Source organism: Talpa occidentalis, unplaced genomic scaffold (genome assembly GCF_014898055.3).
Source record: "Talpa occidentalis isolate TD23 unplaced genomic scaffold, MPIMG_talOcc4v2.1 talOcc4.15, whole genome shotgun sequence".
NCBI classification, from domain to species: domain Eukaryota; kingdom Metazoa; phylum Chordata; class Mammalia; order Eulipotyphla; family Talpidae; genus Talpa; species Talpa occidentalis.
Window position 1 is genome coordinate 24,825,608 of NW_023601543.1, and position 19,854 is coordinate 24,845,461.

General features: G+C 43.1%; 1 protein-coding gene across 4 annotated transcripts in view; it reads left to right on the top strand.

The window, feature by feature from the left end:
• The window catches only part of AMOT (angiomotin), a 61,084-nt gene extending 44,172 nt beyond the window's left edge, over positions 1-16,912 (top strand). For 3 of the 4 annotated variants that reach the window (XM_054695598.1, XM_037512053.2, XM_037512054.2), the window contains 6 exons: positions 2,990-3,139; positions 4,385-4,575; positions 11,498-11,620; positions 12,395-12,627; positions 14,316-15,065; positions 15,423-16,912. In XM_054695598.1, coding sequence (XP_054551573.1) covers positions 2,990-3,139; positions 4,385-4,575; positions 11,498-11,620; positions 12,395-12,627; positions 14,316-15,065; positions 15,423-15,520 — 1,545 coding nt within the window. In that variant the 3' untranslated portion in view covers positions 15,521-16,912. The remainder of the gene's footprint in view (positions 1-2,989; positions 3,140-4,384; positions 4,576-11,497; positions 11,621-12,394; positions 12,628-14,315; positions 15,066-15,422) is intronic. The other variant, XM_054695599.1, reaches the window with a different exon arrangement.
• Positions 16,913-19,854: the final 2,942 nt, after the last annotated feature.

Below are 19,854 nucleotides of genomic sequence, written 5' to 3' on the forward strand. Positions count from 1 at the left end.
CCATGTTATAGATGAATGAATAAATGGAAGCACAGGGAGATTAAACAGCCTGGCTAAGTTTGCATACTTAGCGAGTAGGAGACAGCCAGGATTTGCCATCCTGGCTTCGGCATTCTGAGGCCAGAGCTAATGACCTTAATCATTTTACTGTCTCTGTCTTCACCTAAGGAAGGACAGCTGACATTTTTAATGGCATTGGAGGTGAAGGTGGGGACCCAGGGTATCCTAACCTAACATTTGAGGATCTTAGCACAGAAGAGAGTTTATACAGGAGAAGCAGAAAAGGGTTGTATCATGATGAAGGTAAAAGTGAAGCATATAATAGAGGAATCAATAAACTACATAGACTTTTGTTCCTTTGCATAGCTAGATGGGATGTAAAAAGCATAGTTATGTAGAAGGTATCTGATTTTGTTGATTGCGTATATAGGGTCTTGCTTTGGTAGCACCCAAAAGCTGTGCTTTCCTACCCAATTTATTTAAGAATTAAGCATTTACTTCAGGTGATCATGGTGTTTATGGGTGAACATCATTCTTTCTTCTTTTGAGGGAGGTAGGAGAATTTTGCCAGCAACAGCAGTTCTGGTATCTTGTAGAAAGTCATCCCAGGGGCAAAGCACAATGGGATTTTTCTTGACCTGCATATCTATCTCCAGCCAAGTCACAAAACTCCCTGGGCTTTTTTTTTTTTTTTTTTTTTTTTTTATTGTTTTTCCCTTCCAGAAGGTTGGCTTGGTGACTTCTATTGCCGGCGGTGCTTTTGCTAAGATATTAAGATTTTTCTTTCTCAAGAAAGGCCGAGTATGGAGAAATCCACCTGGCCCTGGACTGCTTGTTTTTCTGTTCTTGGAGCTTGCATTGCAGTACTTTGCCATCAAGGCAAGAACTGCATGCTATCTAAGTTTAATTGCCTTTAAGTATAACTGCTGTAAGCCTCAGTAATTATAGTTAGCATTCTCTGCATTAACATTGCAATGCTCCCCTAGGGTTTTCAGAGCTATTCTCAAATAAATGCATTCAACTTTAAATAGCTCATGAGGATTATAGAATCCAAAAGGTGAAGAAGGATAGAGGATATTTCCTCCTCTCCAATTATTCAAAGCTTAGCACATAAGCCTCCATTGCCTAAAAGTTTCGATTGCCCTGGTCCATGTTGTTACAGATCGTCACATTGTCCAGGAGAGAATATGTGAGAGAAAGAGAATAATATTAAACCTATTGAGAGAAAGAGAATAATAATTTTGTGTGTTTGTTTCCTAGGAAAATATCTAAGGGATAAAAACTTTTATCCTCACCTGGTTTATAAAACTAGATTGAACTAGAGGGCCTTGGACTGAGAGGAATTGTCAAGGAGGTATAGACAAAAATTGAAAGATTTCTTCTCCTAGTTACCTATGTAAAATATAGCACAGGTCTGATAGGAAAATATAATATAGGCTTTCTCCCCTGGAGAAAGTCCAGTAATTCTAATTTGGGAAGAGTATATTTATAAGACAAGGAATGTTTTTCTGTCAGTACATGCCAGTGCTCTCTGACTTGGATATTCTAGATAGCAGTGATTTGGACTCATTACCATTAAAGAGTTACCTGACTTCTGCAATAGGGGAGTCAGGTGGCTTGACCCAGCTAAGTAGGTGCGGGCCATGTTGGTAGACAGGGCACCGTCTTACATTGCCACTATCTATCCACATAGATCAAGGGCTTAGGAATTTGTTGAAAAGTTAGAGTTGAGCTGAATTTCTGAATTTTCCTTTGATTTGATTGTGAGTATTTTCAGATTTCAATCTTAGTAGTGAAAGTATTCCTAATCTCAGCTAACATGAAAGTGATAACAATAGACTTGGAAGAATGTGACCAACTTGGAAGAATTTCTGCCTTAGGAAGAGTATACGGGTTGATGTTTCTTAGCAAAGAGGTGCCCTCATGTATTCTGAGGAACATAATCTGCTCATTTACTAACTGGTTGGGAAAGCTGCCCTTTTCCCTATCTGCTCGGGTTCAGGGTGTAGGCCTTCTTCTTTAAAGAGCTCCGAGCTCTTCCTCATTCCTTCAATCCCAAGGAGCCAGGATTTGCTTGTAAATTACAAGAGAATAAAAGAATTCAAATACTTAGTCCCACTGTGCATCCACCTTTGCTTTTGGATGTGGCTCATGTTTAACTCATTCAGTCTTAGATTTGATTCATTCAGTTGCAGTCTTTAGGGATCATTAAAGGTCCTAGAAGGAAAATTGAGAAATTATAGTCCCATCTTGTCAACTTAGGCCCATGAGTGAGGCAGAAATGGCAAATAAGCTGTGATCTTTTAGTAAAGAACCAGCAAGGCAGTGCTAGTCGCGAGACTAAACCATTGCTTGGCTCCTGCAATCTTGAGGAGCAGAGACTTTCCAGCAGAGCAGTATTTGATTATATTAGGTAATTACCAGGGTCACAGATTTCAAAAAGACGATGTTAAGCTCCTTGTACCTTCAGCAGCAGTCCAGCCATTTTCTCTCACTTAGAGAAGAGGCAGCTGTATAGGGAGGTGGGCTTCCTTTCTGTATCAAATGAAATTTTTGATTTTTGAGCTAGAGAGTCCCTCTTTTTTAAATTAACATTTCCCTACTGCAACGACCAAAATTAAGATATACCTACTCCCAGAACATTCTAGTTTAGAGTGAAGAAGAACAGAGATAAAGACATTCATTAATGGAAACCTTAAAAATCTTCTCTTAAAAGTTTGCCATCCAAGACAGACACTACTGATGGGAATGTCATTGGAGGACAGAAGAGGCGATTAAAAGGGCGCTCCAATGCCTAGGCTGGTCACGTCTATGTATGATACTATAAGACAGTGTGTTAGTCATCGTGAAGGACCTTCTCACCATTCATTTTTTTAAAGCTGGCCAGGAAGAGATGAAATGCACCTTGCATTGGGGGTGGGGGGATGCATAAGCCTCCTTATTGTTCTCTTTCCTTCCATCTCCCAACTGTCCCAATTTGGATTTTCAGCTGAAAAAGAAGCAGGTGTATGTCGATAAGGTGGAGAAGATGCAGCAGGCCCTTGTACAGCTCCAGGCAGCCTGTGAAAAACGTGAGCAGTTGGAGCACCGTCTCCGGACACGACTGGAGAGGGAACTGGAATCCCTCAGAATTCAGCAGGTAAGGAGAACTTAAAGAAAATGAGATTATTTTCAGTTGCTTGTTTTTCAGTTGGTGTTTGACACGACACAAAAACCACAGTCTTGCTCATCTTTAGTTTGTTTTTTTTTAAAGATTTATTTATTTATTCATACAAGAACTGGGGTACAGGCCAGAGGTGTGGGAGGTGAGAGGATTCACCAGAGACAGAGTGGGGAACAGAACAGGCAGACTGACCGAAACACACTGTTGAGGGGAGCAGTGGGCAAGTCAGGAGAGGTCTGCTGCACCATGTGGGTATCTCCCTGGCCGGGAATCGAACTCGTGCTGCAGTGGCTGCGAATAGCTTCATAGGTTGCATCTCAACCCCTTTAGTTTTTTGCCTCACCCGATCATGCTCCAAAGTGCCTCCCACTTGTAGTCGAAGCCTACTTCCTTAGCTTTCTATCCCAGCCAAATCCTCAATGCCTCTTTTTTAAAATATTTATTTATTTAGCATAGAAAAACTGGACTGGGGTGTTACCAGAGATACGGTGTGTGTGTGTGTATGTGTGTGAGTGAAAGGAGTCACCAGAGAGAGAGTGGGGAGCAGAACAGTCAGATGTACTGAAATACACTGCTAAGGGGAGCAGTGGGCAAGACAGGAGTGGTCTGCTGCACCATATGTGGGTTAGCTCCCCAGCTGAACTCAGGCCTTCATGGTGATAGTGCTGAGACTTAACCCCTAGGCCACCAAGGAGGCCCCCCTCAATGCCTCTTATCTTGCAACTTTTCTTTTCCTATGAATCCCCGAAACAGTAGACTCTGTAAGAAGTGAACATGGTAAGACAGAATCCTAGTATTTTAGAAGTGGAAATGGCCTTTAGAATCATGTAGCCATCTCCCACTTCATTCTTACATTCTTACATTCAAGACCCCGAGAAGGTGGTCTGATTCAGTTAAGGACATACAATTCTGGGGCAAGACTGGAACCAAATCGTAGCTTTCAAATCCCATTTCTATTGTGTACCAGGCAGGCAGGTGGGGACAGAGGTTTTTAAACCCTTGATTCACTTTCCGAGCTGAGTCACAATTTGATGTGGCGTCTGTCCTGATCAAGGGCGTCTGCAATTCCAGCTCATGATAGTAAGTCCTGTGGCCTTCGGAGGAATCAGAAGTCAAACTGAAGTAACTCGGGCAGACATCCTTTCCAAGAATGGGGACTGTCCGAATGGGACTCCGTCCCCGCGGTTCTAACATGGGGTGTCTTGACATCTCCCCCAACAGCGCCAGGGCAACTCTCAGCCCACCAACATTTCAGAATACAATGCTGCTGCACTGATGGAGCTCCTGCGTGAGAAGGAGGAGAGGATCCTCGCCCTGGAAGCTGATATGACCAAGTGGGAGCAGAAGTACTTGGAGGAGAATGTGATGAGACATTTTGCTTTGGATGCTGCTGCCACCGTAGCTGCTCAGCGGTGAGTGGTTGGTTGGTGGAGTGTCACAGCCAGAAGAGCCTGTGCAGGGTGGAGAACAGAAAGGCAGCTGCTACTATTCAGAAATGATTGACAAATTAATTATTATTATTAATAGATTTTCAGTGTTTTTTTTTTCTGTAATATTCTGTTATTCTCCCAGTTTTGGCTTAAGTGTGTTTTTTCCCCACTTAGTTATGGGGGGATTGAAAACTGTGGAGACACAGGGTCAGGGATTTGAAAATTCATCTTGCTTTTGAACTTAATGGAATTATAGGTCAGCTTTCTCCAGAAGCCAGGCTGATTACAGATGGGGTCCACTGGACATCTGCACACCTCCCTCACCAAGGCCACCAATTCTTTCAGTCACATATGTAGGTGGTGTTGTTTAGCCCAGGACTGGAGTGTAAGCCTTTCCAGAGAAATGCCACTTAGAAACTAAATGTCACTCAGGGGCGGCTGCTGCCATTTGCTAGGTCTGGCTTGTGCAAGGGAGGCTGAGGTGGTGCTGAACATGAATCCATCCCTGCCCTTAGAGAAGGTCTGTATTTGAAGGCCGCATTCTCTGTGCCCCTGAGTTCACTTATGAGTTCATATGTAAGCGACCATTTTCCACTTGGCGAGGGAGAGGATGTGGCAGGGTGTGGTCACCTTTTTTTTTTTTTTTTAAATTTTAGAGTTTTTTTTTTTTTTTTAAAGATTTTATTTATTTATTTATTCAAGCACTGGGTACAGTCAGAGGCACAGGAGGGTGAGAGGATTCACCAGAGCCAGAGTGGGGAACAGGACAGGTAGACTGATGAAGTACATTGCTGAGGGGAGCAGCCGGCGGCAGGAGAGGTCTGCGCGCCATGTGGGACCCTCAGTGTTGGCCAGGGATTGAACCGCTGCACCACCAGGGAGGCCCTGGGGTGTTCACCTTTTGCTTCTTCTTTGTTCCCCTTTCGACATTGTGAACGTGAATTATTGAACTTTGGAGGAAATGGTGTTCTTATCCAGTTTGTTTGTGGGACTGCCATTCAGAATCATCAGTTGGGAAGGGAAGAAACAACAAAAAGAAGTAAATTCAGATCAGAAGGTGATATAGTTTGCTGGCCATCCAGACTGCCTGGGTCTGGAATTGGGGATCTAAGGTAGGCTCTAGCATATTGCACCCAGATAGATCTCTCTCTAGAGAGTCATTAAACACCGCCATGTTATTTTTACCATTCTAAATTTGGTGAGCCAGCAGATCCTGGAAGTGCTTGTCAGACTGTCAGTTGGGATGTGAGTGTGGAGGGGTTGGCAGATACCTTTACCTTTGAGTGCTCGTACCAAATCAGAGGGAGGTCACTGCTTAGGAGGTAGCCTGGTGGTTTCTCCAGGAAGACATTGTCCATTACTTGATTGTGTTCTGCTTGTCTCCAGCTATCCCCTGTAAATCTGAAATAGATTGAAGTCGCTTGTGCCTTGATTTTGAGGTCCTCATGGGCGTAGGCCTACCAGTCTTTGTTTTCTGAGAAATGTGGGCTCACTGCATCCCCGTACACTACCAGAGTGCAACGAGAGCCAGCCCTGCTAGATGATGGTCAAGGAGTTAGTAGGCAGATTAAGTTGAATTAAGTGTAACTTTAGCTGCTAGCTCCTACGAAAACACCTGTCCTCACTGTTTGCTCAGAGGTAATTCATGAAACCCTAGCACTGAAAAGGAGATGCGGGGGGAATTTTGTCATCTTTGGGCAGAAACTTAGAAAGATGCAGCTCATGAAGAGGTGTAATCTGAGAAAACGTCAGAAAGCCAGGGTTCCTGGAGCTGGGAAGTTCCTGCTGAAATTCTCTTTAGAATAGACTCTAGGTCAAAATGCAGGAAAGAAACGGTCCCCTTTGTTCCTTCCTGGAAGGGTTTCAGTTTTGGGGGACCCCCCTTTCAGATGAATTTATTTCCAGCATCTATTGTCTCCCATAAGATAGGTTTAATGTAAATCATATTTCTTTAAATCAGCAGGTAGAAATTTTCCATGCAATCACTGTTTTCAGTAAACTGTTCATGCTTATCATTTAATATGATAAACAGCAGCCAGTTCCCACCTAGTGGGAACACTTTATGATTGTCCCTTAGGCAAACATTCTCTGTCTGGATAGTGTACCCTTTGCATGCCTGTTAGTCCACCCCACAGGAGAAATTGAGAGATTGAGAAATTGTGTTCAAATTCCTATAAAATGAGAGAATTGGCCTTTTCTAGAATGTTATTTAAAAGGAGTCATATAGCATATAATCTTTGTTTGACCTCTGTAGCTTACCATAATTATTTTGAGGCTCATCTAATTTGATGCAACAATGTATTCCCTTTTATTGCTGAGTGGTGTTCCATGGTATGGCTTTTCCACAGTTTGCTTACCTATTCACTTGATCGTGGGTATTTTAATTGTTTCCGGTTTGGGGCCATTGTGAATAATAAAATACAGATTTTTAAATGTAAGAAAGGGCCACGGTTGGTCTTTTCTCAGGTGAGAAGACCTATTAGGTGATCTATTTATATACCCTTTCCAGCTCTTTGATTCAAAGAGCTCCTCTTGTCAGAGGGAAAGCTGTCAATGGAAGAAATCATTGCTATTCAAATGAAGACAAGATCAGGGTATGAAAAGCTAGAGCTGGCTTTAAAGGGTCTGGGATAGGTATTTTAATCAATATGGAAACTGCTGGTGTTGCCCTCTATCCTCAGATGCACCTAGACATCAGATAGGTCAGTGCTGTGTCTCTGGTCAGTTGTGTGGCTACGTGAATTTTACTCATTGATGAAAAGTTAAGAGGGCCCATATAGAAAATGAACTGATGACTTCCAACAGATTGTTGGAAGTGAGCGGGTCAAGTTGATCCTTCAAACTGCTTTCTTGCTTTTGCTCAAGCCATTGGCTTAGCAACCCCAGCCTGCACATAAGAAAAAAGGTCTTATAATAAATATATGATACTTAAAATAAATATATGATACTTCAAATGTTTGTTTTGGTCAAAAGGCTGAGAATGTTCTCAAGCACATGTAGTGCTTACTATAAAAGGTACTCTGCTCTTCTAAGCAATTGACATTTATTGTTTATCCTCACAAAAGTTCTTTAAGTATTATTCAACATTCTACAGATGAAGGACCTGACACAGTGACAATTTAAATAGTTTGTACAAAATCACACACAGTTGCCAATGGCAGAAGAAGCAGGATTTAAATCTACATTTTTGACCTCTTAACCACTAATCTCTGCTGCTCTCAGATATAATGATTTCAAAAGTGGTGGCATAGGTCTTATTAACTGTACATGAGATGCTATTTGAGACTTATTGTTTAGTCACTGAGATATATTAAAAGTAATCACAATAATATGGCCTGAATTAGAGCTCCACACTAATTGTTTTCCTAGATAGCCCTTTCTAGATGCTTAATATAGATGAGGAAAATTACTATCAAGTAGGAGTTCAGTCCCAGAAGAACGGATCTGACAACGCAGATTTTTAGTTTCAGCTCATAAATGGTGAATTTATTTCTGAAGAACAGCAAGTAGATAAAAAAAGATAACACACACGATGATCAGTTTGCATTTACTCTGTCAGGTTGCTGCTTTTCTCGGAATGTACAATGTTTTGTTTTGGGGGGGATAGAGGTAATTGAGAAAAAAGGAAGAAAGGGAAATAGGAAGACAGAAGCTGATCACCTCCTCAGCTTTTGTATTGTATGTTCTGTCTTAGTTATCTTATTCTCTACTATAGCTTCAGACAATAATTCTGAGAGGAGGTTCGAATTTTCAACATATTTCAGATGTCACATACCATTCATAAGACACTTTGACTCCATTGTAACTAAAAGCAAAACCCATTATATTTTCCCCCAAATCTCCTTGGTTTCCTATCACAGAAAAGGAGCAGTCTGCCATCTTTTCCAGACATTTGAATTAGTAACAACAAAGTTCTAATTCATTCTTCCCTCTCCCTAATGTCCACATTTAAATAGGTTCCAAGTTCCAGTGATTCTCCCTCCTGTAGCCTGTTTTCATTTCCCTAGCCACTTCACCGGTTCATTTTATCATTATCTCTTGCTGGGATGATTACAATAACCTCTCTGACTGGTTTGCCTGATTCCAGTGTACTGCCCTGCTAATCCCCCCATCACATTTCAGCAAGAGATAATGCTATCTTCCTAAAACACAGCTTGGATTATTTCATCCCCCTTCAAAAGCTTTAATAATTTGCAGTGCCTATTGGAATAAAGTCCAAACTCATTTCTGTAATAGTTAATTATTTACTCTTTTTGTCTCCTCTTATGAGTTTGCTGCAGTCAGGGACTAGTTTTATCCATGTCTCTCCACTCTGCAGCCTCTCAGTAACTTCAAACATGGTGCTCTGCTCATGGTTGAGTTCACATATTAAATAAACAAGAGAATGCCACCTATAGGAAAAGATGGACTTGAAGTTTAAAAGGCCACTAGATGTTTTAATTAAGAGGTCATGGGCGACATTCTAGAAAGCCGTGTAAGTAATGTGATAGGAATAACCTTGTCGGAGAAAGGAGGAAGAGAGAGAAGCTGATTGTTGCCAGAAACTGTTTACTTAAGAATTTGAGATGGAGGATGTCAAATTCAGGGATATATGGTTTGGGGGTTGCAAGTCGTGCTTTCAGGCCTAGCATCCTTCTGATGAGCTTAAGGGTAGACTCAGATTGTTGGAAGTGAGCGGGTCAAGTTGATCCTTCAAACTGCTTTCTTGCTTTTGCTCAAGCCATTGGCTTAGCAACCCCAGCCTGCAAGAAGGAATATTGATACTGAAGGCCATCCTGGCATTTCTGTAGGAATTCACTAAGTGCCCCACATTCAGGCTCCATTCCTGAGGAGCTCACGGTTTCCATATCAATTAGCTGGCAGTGCTGAGTCCCCAAAACGGTCTTTTATGCAATGAAATTGGCAGGAAGCCAGCACTGGCTCCCCCAGTGACAACCTTATGCTCAAGTCCCCAGTAGCCATAGACACCATGCACTTTTAAGCGAGGCCTGGCTCCAAAGCCTCAGCCATCACATTGCAACTCTGCACTACAGGAGTTGCCTCCAGCATGATACCGAGAGCTGGAATTCTTTCAAATTATATTCTCTTGTATGTTATTCTTTCTGCCTACACATTTCTCTCTTAATAATGACTTTATTGACTGTTTTTACTGTGCCTGGCACTGTGTGTTTTACCTGCATATTTTTATTTTACCCCATGAGGTACAAGGTACAAGGACTATTACCCTTTCCAGTTTGCATATGAGGAGACGGAGGCTTAGCACAGTTAACTGACTTCCTGGACTCAGAGTTTGTTAGTGGCAGAGAACTTGGGCAAGCTGGGCTATGACTGCAGTGTAGATCATAGGATCACAGGATACATCCTGTGCTCTTAGCACTACTCCGTACTGCTTCCTCTTGGGTACTCTGCAGCACAGAAGTTATCCCTAGTAGGACTGCAAGCCAGTGAGCTGCCCCAGGGGAAGCATAGAATTCTGAGAAACTGAAGTATTTTGAACATAGCACATGCTGAGAACCACTATAGTCCTTTCTCTTCTTGCTGTCCAGCTAGTGCACTGTTCACATAAATTATTTCAGCCTTGCATATAAGGTGCAAACATTTTGGGAAATGGTAATTTTGCAGAAGTTCATCAGAATTCTCCAGCTTTAATACCAATTTTTCACCTCTTCATTTCCCTGCCCCTTCACCCTCCTCAGTACTGGTCACAGTCTGTAAGTGGTCACAGACTCTAAGCTAAGAGAACATAGCTAGCTGCCAGCAGAAAATATGCCTGGAGTTCTTCCACAGATCCTCGTTCTCATAGGAAGTATAACGAAGCAGTGCCAGTTCATTGTTTTCTAGGCCCATTGTCTGATTTCCTTTAAGAGCAATATAATTACATCAATATTCTCCCTAATCCTTTTTTTTTTCTTTCGGTCTAAGTTACTCAAATAGGATCCAGTTTTCTCCATTCTCTTCCCTCTTAGTTGTAAATGAGCTAAATGAAAGAAGCATGACCTGAGTTATCAGGAAAATATAGGATTCCCATATTTCCTTTTCCTGTGCTGTGTAGACAGCCACCTTGCCCATGAGCTAGACACTCCCCTCCCCTCCTCTCCCCTCCTCTCCCCTCCTCTCCCCTCCTCTCCCCTCCTCTCCCCTCCCCTCTTCTCTGTTCACCTCTCCCTTCCCTTCCCCTCCCACACTCAGTCCTCTCCTCATTAATTAATCTTTGACTTAATGTCCTGAGACATGTTTAGTTGAAACATGATGGTCCCTCATGCAGTTGGAACTCTGGCCGAGAATAGTCACTTATTTGGAGTAGCCTCATTAACTTGGTGCTAGAATGTTCCAGATGTAGGTTAGATAGGAACCAGGTGGCTTTGACTCAAAGTTCCTGCTTCTCACTCAGCTCACATGCCCTATCTGGTGCTACCTGTTGAAATATCTACAGTTTGTTTCTAGTACTCAGATATAGCTACTATTGTCTGTAACAATACATTTGCTGATTTCCTTATCCCCTTCATGACTGTCATGAGAATAAAGTGGAAATCTAATATAAATAATAATATAAAACATAAAATAAATATCTTCCTACTGCCTGGTCATGATCTGAAAACTTGAAGGGACTCTGCCAGCAGGCTTTGGGAGAATGTCTGTCTAGTTCTGAAGGCAAACCTGTCTGCATCTCATAGAACTTCACTGACTTTTACAACTATGTCCATATCAGTAATCTCTTCTAGAATTGAAAGCTGAACCCTTTTGATCTTGGAAGCTCTTATCAGGATGTCACTTAGAAACCAATGTTCCTGATGAGTTTGCTCCCAGGTTAGGGTATTCCAGCAATACCTTTGACACAGGAGGGAACTAGGATTCATTGATTTTGCTGCCTTCCCATCATTATTGCTGCTATTTTCTTTCTCAGGGACACAACAGTCATCAGCCACTCTCCTAACACCAGCTATGATACAGCTCTAGAGGCTCGCATCCAGAAGGAAGAGGAAGAAATCTTGATGGCCAACAAGCGTTGCCTTGACATGGAGGGCAGGTAAAATGTTGATCTAGTCTATGGTTGATCTAAGAAATTGGTATAGAGACCAGATATGCCAGCAGAGAAAGGTACACATTTTCACTCAGGGCTGGGAAACCTGATACTGCAGCCATCCCCAACCTCTGCACCCCTGCACTCCTGCCAATCTGTTACTTAGGATTTGAGTTGTGACGACCTTTGCCTTGCTGATTCCTATGAACTCTGGAATTCTGAGTAGCATTACTTTCCCCATTGACCTTGGTGATTATTTTCCATCTGCTCTGTGCCAGAACCGAATTGTTGGCATTTACACTCTAGGATTTTCTTTCTAGCACTGCACCTCAACTCTGTGATACAGCAGAGTGCTCCATAAAGGAACATTCATTCAAATAGGGGAGTAGGATACCTGATGTCTCTTGTAAACTCATGAACGTTTATTTAAACCTGAAAGTTGTGCCCCATTCATAAAAGTACTCATGTTCTCATTGAGTCCATCACTTCCAGTGACTCAGATTCTTCACTTATAGCACCCACTGTGGTCTTTCTTTTTGCTGATATTTTACTTTGGCCTCTTAAGATTTAAGCAACAACGTCTGGATGCTCTTGCATCCATTGGAGTGTGCAGAAATGCATTTTAAAAATGTACTACACTCATCCTGTGTCTTCCAGCTCAGAAATAAGGAGACCACCCTTTAGTTGGAACGGTAATGGAAGTTCAAGTTCATGTCAGCAGTGAGAATTGAACATGAGGTGACAATCGGTCTTTATATGTTCTTTGTCATTGCCTCCTAGGATTAAGACCCTTCACGCCCAGATTATTGAGAAGGATGCCATGATCAAAGTGCTCCAGCAGCGTTCCCGGAAAGAGCCAAGTAAGACAGAGCAGCTCTCGTCCATGCGCCCAGCAAAGTCTCTGATGTCCATTTCCAATGCTGGATCAGGCTTGCTCTCCCACTCTTCCACCCTGACTGGCACGCCCATCATGGAGGAGAAGAGGGATGACAAGAGCTGGAAGGGAAGCCTGGGTAATGACAGTGAATAAGGAAAATTAAAGCGACACGTTTATTATTTTTTTTAAACATTTATTTATTTATTTATACAAGCACTGGGTACAGTCAGAAGCGCGGGAGGGTGAGAGGATTCACCAGAGCCAGAGCGGGGAGCAGAACGGGCAGACTGACGAAGTACACTGCTGAGGGGAGCAGCGGGCGGCAGGAGGGGTCTGCGCGCCATGTGGGACCCTCGCCGGTGGCCAGGGATTGAACCGGCGCTGCAGAGGCTGCGGGCAGCTTCGCAGCCCAGCGCTCAACCGCTGCGCCACCGGGGAGGCCCTAAAGTGACACGTTTAAAGGGAACCCTGATTGGGCCTCCCCTGGTGGCGCAGCGGTTGAGCTCTGGGCTGCGAAGCTGCCCGCAGCCTCTGCAGCGCCGGTTCAATCCCTGGCCACCGGCGAGGGTCCCACATGGCGCGCAGACCCCTCCTGCCGCCCGCTGCTCCCCTCAGCAGTGTACTTCGTCAGTCTGCCCGTTCTGCTCCCCGCTCTGGCTCTGGTGAATCCTCTCACCCTCCCGCGCTTCTGACTGTACCCAGTGCTTGAATAAATAAATAAATTAAAAAAAATAATAAAGGGAACCCCGATTTAGATACCCGTCCATGTAGCAAGGAAAGGGGTTAATAATACAGATTCTAGAGAGGAAGACACACTAGATCAGGTTTTGTCCTCCTGAGAGGAAAACTGCACACTAAGCAGCTCCTCCACACTGAATTTTCATTGATGCTGAGAGAACATTGATAGAAGCCAAGGCTTTAGAAGAATCCTGAGTTCTCTTTGGTTGGGAAGAAAGACAGCTTCAGTTTTCTCTAATCATTTCTCAGATTTGACCTTTGTCCTGCGGGACCTTTTTGTCTTTGTCCAAAGCCCATGCACCATTCATGTCATTCAAAATGCCAAAATTCCAAATTTTTTCTGTGTTCCTTCCTCCCATATAATAGGAGGACTGGGAGTTCCAGGGAAGCTAACTAGAGCCGGGTGGCAGGTTTTTGTGACCAGAATGTTCTGAGATGAGAACAGAATGTACTTTTTCTTTCCATTCGTTCTCCACTCATCAAAAGCCCAGAAGTATTGTGGCTACCACAAGGCACATTTTTCAAGTCTGAGGAAGCAAGCTATATATTTTTTTTATTTTCCATCTTTTTGTTCCAAATACCTTTCTTGGCCCTCTGGCACTTGCACTGTCCTTTGACTAGAGGAGGCGTTTGGGGGACCATGATCGTGTTTCGAACCTTAGATTACACAGTTATTATCATGTTCATCTATGACCACGAACTTCTTTCCCTCTGATCCTTTCTACCTGTCTGATAGTGGATGGTATTGGTTATAAGTGAAACTGTGTAGAAGTGTTCTGACGACTTGGTAGAAATCAATCACTATTGGGAAAATACATGAAAACAGATACCAGGACACTTAAAGCTTTAATACATTGATACATTGTGCTGGGGGTTGGAATGAGAACCAAAGGAATCCACTAAATTTGAAAGGAACTTTTAGCTGTGATAGGAGGCTCCTGACCACTGGATTCTTGCATGATAAGGATTTTAGACTTGAGTCCAGTGCAGAATTCTCCTGAATCTCCAGCAAGGGAGAAGGAAATCAGAGGTCTGTATTTGCATAACCTACAGTTTTCTAACCTCTTTCACTCTTTTCTTTTGCAGGGATCCTTCTGGGTGGAGACTACCGTGGGGAATCTGTCCCTTCTACACCCTCACCGGTGCCGCCCTCAACTCCCCTGCTCTCAGCTCACTCTAAGACGGGCAGCCGAGACTGCAGCACCCAAACAGAACGGGGAACGGAACCGAACAAAACCACAGCTGTTGCTCACATCTCTGTTCCTGCTCCAGTTGCTGCTGCCGCCACTGCTGCTGCCATCACTGCCAATGCTGCCACCAATACTGCCACCGCTGCCACCAACACCACCACCATGGTAGCTGCTCCAGTTGCTGCTGCTGCACCAGCTGTTGCTGCTGCCACTGCCACCCCACCGCCAGCAACTGCTGCTCTTGCTGCTGCTGTTTCTCCAGCTGCTGCTGCTCAGATTCCAGCTGCTGCCTCTGCTGTTGCTCCTGCTGCTCCTGCTCCTACTCCTGCTCCTGCTGCTGCTGCCGCTGCTGCTGCCGTCGCTGCTGCTGCTGCTGCTGCTGCCGCTGCTGCTGTTCAGGTTGCTCCAGCTGCTTCGGCTCCGGTTCCAGCTCCAGCTTCAACTCCGGTTCCGGCTCCAGCAGCGGCTCAAGCTTCTGCTCCAGCTCCGACTCAGGCACCAACTCCAGCTCCGACTGTGGCTGCTACTCCATCTCCGGCTTCAGCTCCAGCTGTGGGTCCGTCTGAGGCTCCTGCAAGTCCAGCTGCCGGTTCTGGACCACGTCGTTTGTCTATACCAAGTCTGACCTGCAATCCAGACAAGACGGGTAATGTTTCTTCCTCCCTGACAGGGGACTTTCAGTCCCGTCTGCAATGATCGATCTATTTGCTGGCGCCTGCTCTCCCGCCACAGTGGGTCAATGGGAAAGGGTTTCTCATGTTGTAAAGGGAACTAATCTGAAGAGATAATGGCAGAGAGTCTGGAAATGACTCTTGGGCATGGCGTGGGAATGGGAATGAGTAAAGGTGGTTCTCCCAGCAGAAGTCCGTGCTCAGGTGAATAATGGGGGGTGGCAGGCATCATCCCCTCTGCCGTTGGCTTCATGGGGGCTCTAAAGCTATTTCTAGAAATCTGAGTTTTTACCTTGTCCCTAAATCCTTTCCAACCCTTTATTTCCTTTCAGATGGCCCTGTTTTCCACTGCAATACTCTGGAAAGAAAAGCTGCCATTCAGATCCTGGGACAGGAGCCTGATGCAGAGATGGTGGAATATCTCATCTGAAGGGCCTAGTCAAGAGTTGCAGTTTATCAGCAAGAATGCTTTTAATCATTTTTCCCTTTTGTTGTTCTTATGTTGAGGGTGAAGACAAGGGTGGGGGGATGTTTTTAAGGACCTTTTTACTGAAACAACATAGTACTTAAGTAATACCATACGAGTTCCAGCCTCTTCTGGTACACTTAGTGTGTACTTTTAAAGACAAATTAATCAGAATGTGCTCTAAGGTTTATTGTGGGGATTTATAAAAATACTGGGACTTGTGATAGCTGGATATATGCCAATGATTTCAATCTTCCTAAATTTGTCTAGCATTTCCATACTTCAGATCATTTTTCATTGAAGAGCACAGTATGTTTGAAAGACAGTTTGTAACATGTAGTTCAGAAGCGGGAAGCCGAAGAGAATTTGTGTGCGTGCTGTTTTGCATTGTTACCATCTAGACAGCATCCAGAGAGAGCTCTCACCTTGGGCTCATGAAAGGAAATAGTTTTAGGAGCTAGATAAGCTGGAGAAAAGGCAGGGGGTACTAGAATGTGGACGGGTGCTGGAGCTAATTTTCCCTTCCAATTCCCAGCTGCCCTGTGCCAGAGAATTGTGTTTATTTCATTTCAGTGGTGCTTTGGAAGTGGATTCTTTTGGTTCCCTCCTGGAGGTTAATACATTCATATATATACTTGGGAGTAATTTATGCATTTGGATAATTAATATATTGCTTTCAGATGCTAGGAAAGTAAGTTAGCTGAGTGATATACAACTTCCTCTCTCTTAGGGGGAGTGAGACCATCAGAGGCCTTAATGGATTGTTGCATGAGTTGCTGTGTGCAGACTTTTGTGGTCAGTTTGTAGCCAGGAACACAGCTCACTGACTTTTCCTGAGACCAGTCTGCCTAGTGTTCATTTCTTCTCCAGCACAGATTCACTGGCTAGGTCACCAGTCTCAAATTGCCAATCATTTGCAAAATGAGGAAGCATTTTTGGTGACCGGTCAAATGCTTTGAATTTCTGGTGACTTCTTTGAAATTACTTCTCTTTTCCCAAATTCTTAGCATGACATCTTAAAAGGCATATTTGCCTCGTACCTCCAAGGGAATAGCATCAGAAGCCCAAAGTACTGTGCTGCAGTTGCAGGAGAGGTGGGCTACAGCAGTATACTTAGCTACTTCTTCTCACTGCCAGTGACTCCATCTTGGAATACCTTCTGGAGAGCAACAGAAAATGCACGTGCAGGCAAGGACCAAGGAGGCCATGGTTCCAGGCTCTGCCAGAGGGGCTGTCCCCAGAAACAGAAGGGCTGCCTTTTGCCATAGGCCTCTGGTCTGTGTCACCTCTCTGCCCTTCATTAAGGTGACAAATCTACAGACAGTCTCATTAAGATCAGTTTTTTAGGGGTTTGGGAGGGTGAAGGGAGGGGGGGAGTTAGATGAGGGTGGGGGCTTAGAGGTTTGGGGATGTATTAGTTAGAAACCAGATTAATAGAAGAAATAGGCCTGATATATTACATCGTGAAGCATAGTGGCTGGAATGAACTTTAGCAATATAGCCCCACTCCCTCATTTTAGTGATGAGGAATCTGAGACCTGGAAATATTTAGTGACTTCAAGATCACAGCTGTCTACTCTGCCATTGCTTATTATGGGAAACCCTTTTATATTTTCAAAAACCCCAAAAACCTCATTTTAAGAAAAGGCATCTTTGTGATCTGGGCCTGTGTGTATTTTGTAAAATGCCCCTGATTTTGAGCAGTTTGTCCAGATTTCTAAATTTTTCTCTTGCCTCTCTTGAAGTGCCTTTGCAAGGTTTTTCCCTTTCCTGATCCTTATTTCAATACTGAGTCACATGAAGGATCCCCTTAAGAATCAACCTCACTTCTCTTGCTGTCTCAGATCATTTTATAGGGTTTTCCTCTGTGAGTATAGGAATGGCACAGTTAACAGCATTGTTATATTTTTCCTAACTATCTTCCCAATGAATTATTTTGTGTGGTGTGTGTATGTGTGTGTATCTAGAGAGAGAGAGAGAAGAGAGGAAGGGTGATGTGATTTTTTAGCCAGTCATGACATTTTCAATAATGACGTGATCATACTACATATTCGTGCTCAGTTATCAAGTGAATCCCAAATAGAGTTAGAGGTGCCGTTGTGTTCATACTCATACCTATTACCTTTTAGTCATAAGGAAAAAAACCTCAACTATTAGAAATAACAACTAGCACATTTCAGGAGAACTACTTTCTATCCACATAAATACATCAAAATAAAAAAAAAAACCCATATCCACTCCTTTCATGGTTATAGCACATTGCCAGAATTTTTGCTAGCCCTGGGAACCATGACTTGAACCACATTTTGTAAGGTGACAGTTGTCATACATTCCACACGGTGTGGCAGCCATCTCTTTAGACTTGTATATTTGGGAAAGGAAGAAGTCCTTGCAAAGTATTGTGAACTTTCCACAACATCTCTGCCCCCTCACACCAGAGGCAGTCCTTTTTGGCTGTGTTTAATCCCAGGTAATTTGCTAAAATAATATAGTGCATCTAAGAGATGGAAGAAGTCCATGTCAGTGTATTATGTTTACGAAGAAGATAGATTCAGCCTTTTCATAAAGTCTCTAATAGGTGTCATTTTAAAAATTCAGGTTTATGGGAGAAATCTCAAGTTAGCCACCTTTTCACAATAGTGTGGATGTAACATTTGGGGGATCTTTCCAGGCTCCCACTTATCTATGCATTTTAGTGTCACCTGAGGACATAAGGGTGACCTTGTTGTCTTAACATATATGGCCTGGTGGTCTCTGGGGACCTTCTAAGTCAGTTGCACCCCGATGTCCCCTGTTCAGAAAAACTTCATTAGAACAAACTTTACTTGATGTAAAATTCCTCTTAATTTTCTTATTAAATAAATGTAGCTTGAACATGCTTCTAAAATCATGTATTTTGATTATTGTTTTAATGAAGGATTTATTTTCAATGCTGCTCTTGAGTTTCAGGATGACAGGCTAACGGGAACCTGAAATATCTGCCATAGGAATCCTATGAGATCTGTTGCATTCTCTTTTCTTTGTTACGCTGTTGGGTGGGTACAATTATTTGAAATGAACAAACTGTGCAAACTACTTTCTATGAAGAGCTTAAACACTCACATGCATCAACTTTTATAAATTATAATCTCATATGTGTTAGCCATGCACTCTCCTGTTATCTCAATTGCTCGTTCACATATGGAATGTGTTAGTTAAAATGTGTGCATTCTTACTGAACATGTTTTCAAAGGAAGGCATCAGCTATGGGCTAATTGCCACCGATTGCAGCCCGCCATGATCCTTGGAAATATATCTTCCAAGTGCCATCCATCATCAGTAGAACAAGTGTTGGGAGTTTGTTTATTTTTTTCGGGTAGCAACGATGGGTTTACACGCAGCCCTCAAACCTCCTCCTGGCCTCCCTTGTGATTAATGGCATGTGTTTGTAAAATGAATAGGTGGGGTTGGCAGATGGCTGGAGAAGAATTGCCTTTGCTTTGAAATGTATGTGGCCCCCTAATGATTGAGACCCCGTTCTGTAATCAACTGAGCTAGTTCCAATAAAGTTAAGCAGGTTTGAATCCACTTTGTGCCTATCCTTTCACTGACAATAAAGTTAGCTATTTTAAAATGCATTAGTGTGTGGGAAATGCTTTGGTGTTTACCCAACAGAGATTTTGTTTGTGCAGTATCAGTGATTACTTCCAATTCAGTATGCAGTGAAATTGCCTTTTAAAGGGCAGCATGCAGCAGAATTTGCATTTGCTTAAAGTATGGAATGTGATTATAAAGCATTAAGACAACACCGCTGGCCACATGCTCTAATCGGTTCCTTTATATATTCAGGCGGCATATATTAAAAGCTTTGCATCTTTTTATCTCCTGGTTCTGAGGGATAAAATGATGGCCACCCAAAGCAGAGGATTCATCCTTTGGTTAGCATTTTGGAAGGCTCCTTGATGTTCTTTTGTACCCTTGTTCTTATGCCAATTCATCAGTTTTGGTTGAGGGAGCTTGTTATTAAAAGCAAATCAAAACCACAAACAAGTTGGCTTTTTTTCTTTTTTCACTGAAAATGTTAAAGCTGCCTTTACACAGCCTTCCCTGAAGGCCCCTTTTTACCACTGAGCCTCAGCCGTCACTGGGGAGGATAAGATCCCGGTGGGCTTTGAAATGACACTTTCACATTTTTACAGTGAAATTGGCTTGATGGGTGTTGAAAAACAGACACAGTATAGGTGGAAAAGGTATATAATTAATTTAACTCTAAACTTCATTTTTTATTAAGTTGGCCTGCATTCTCTACATGTTTATGA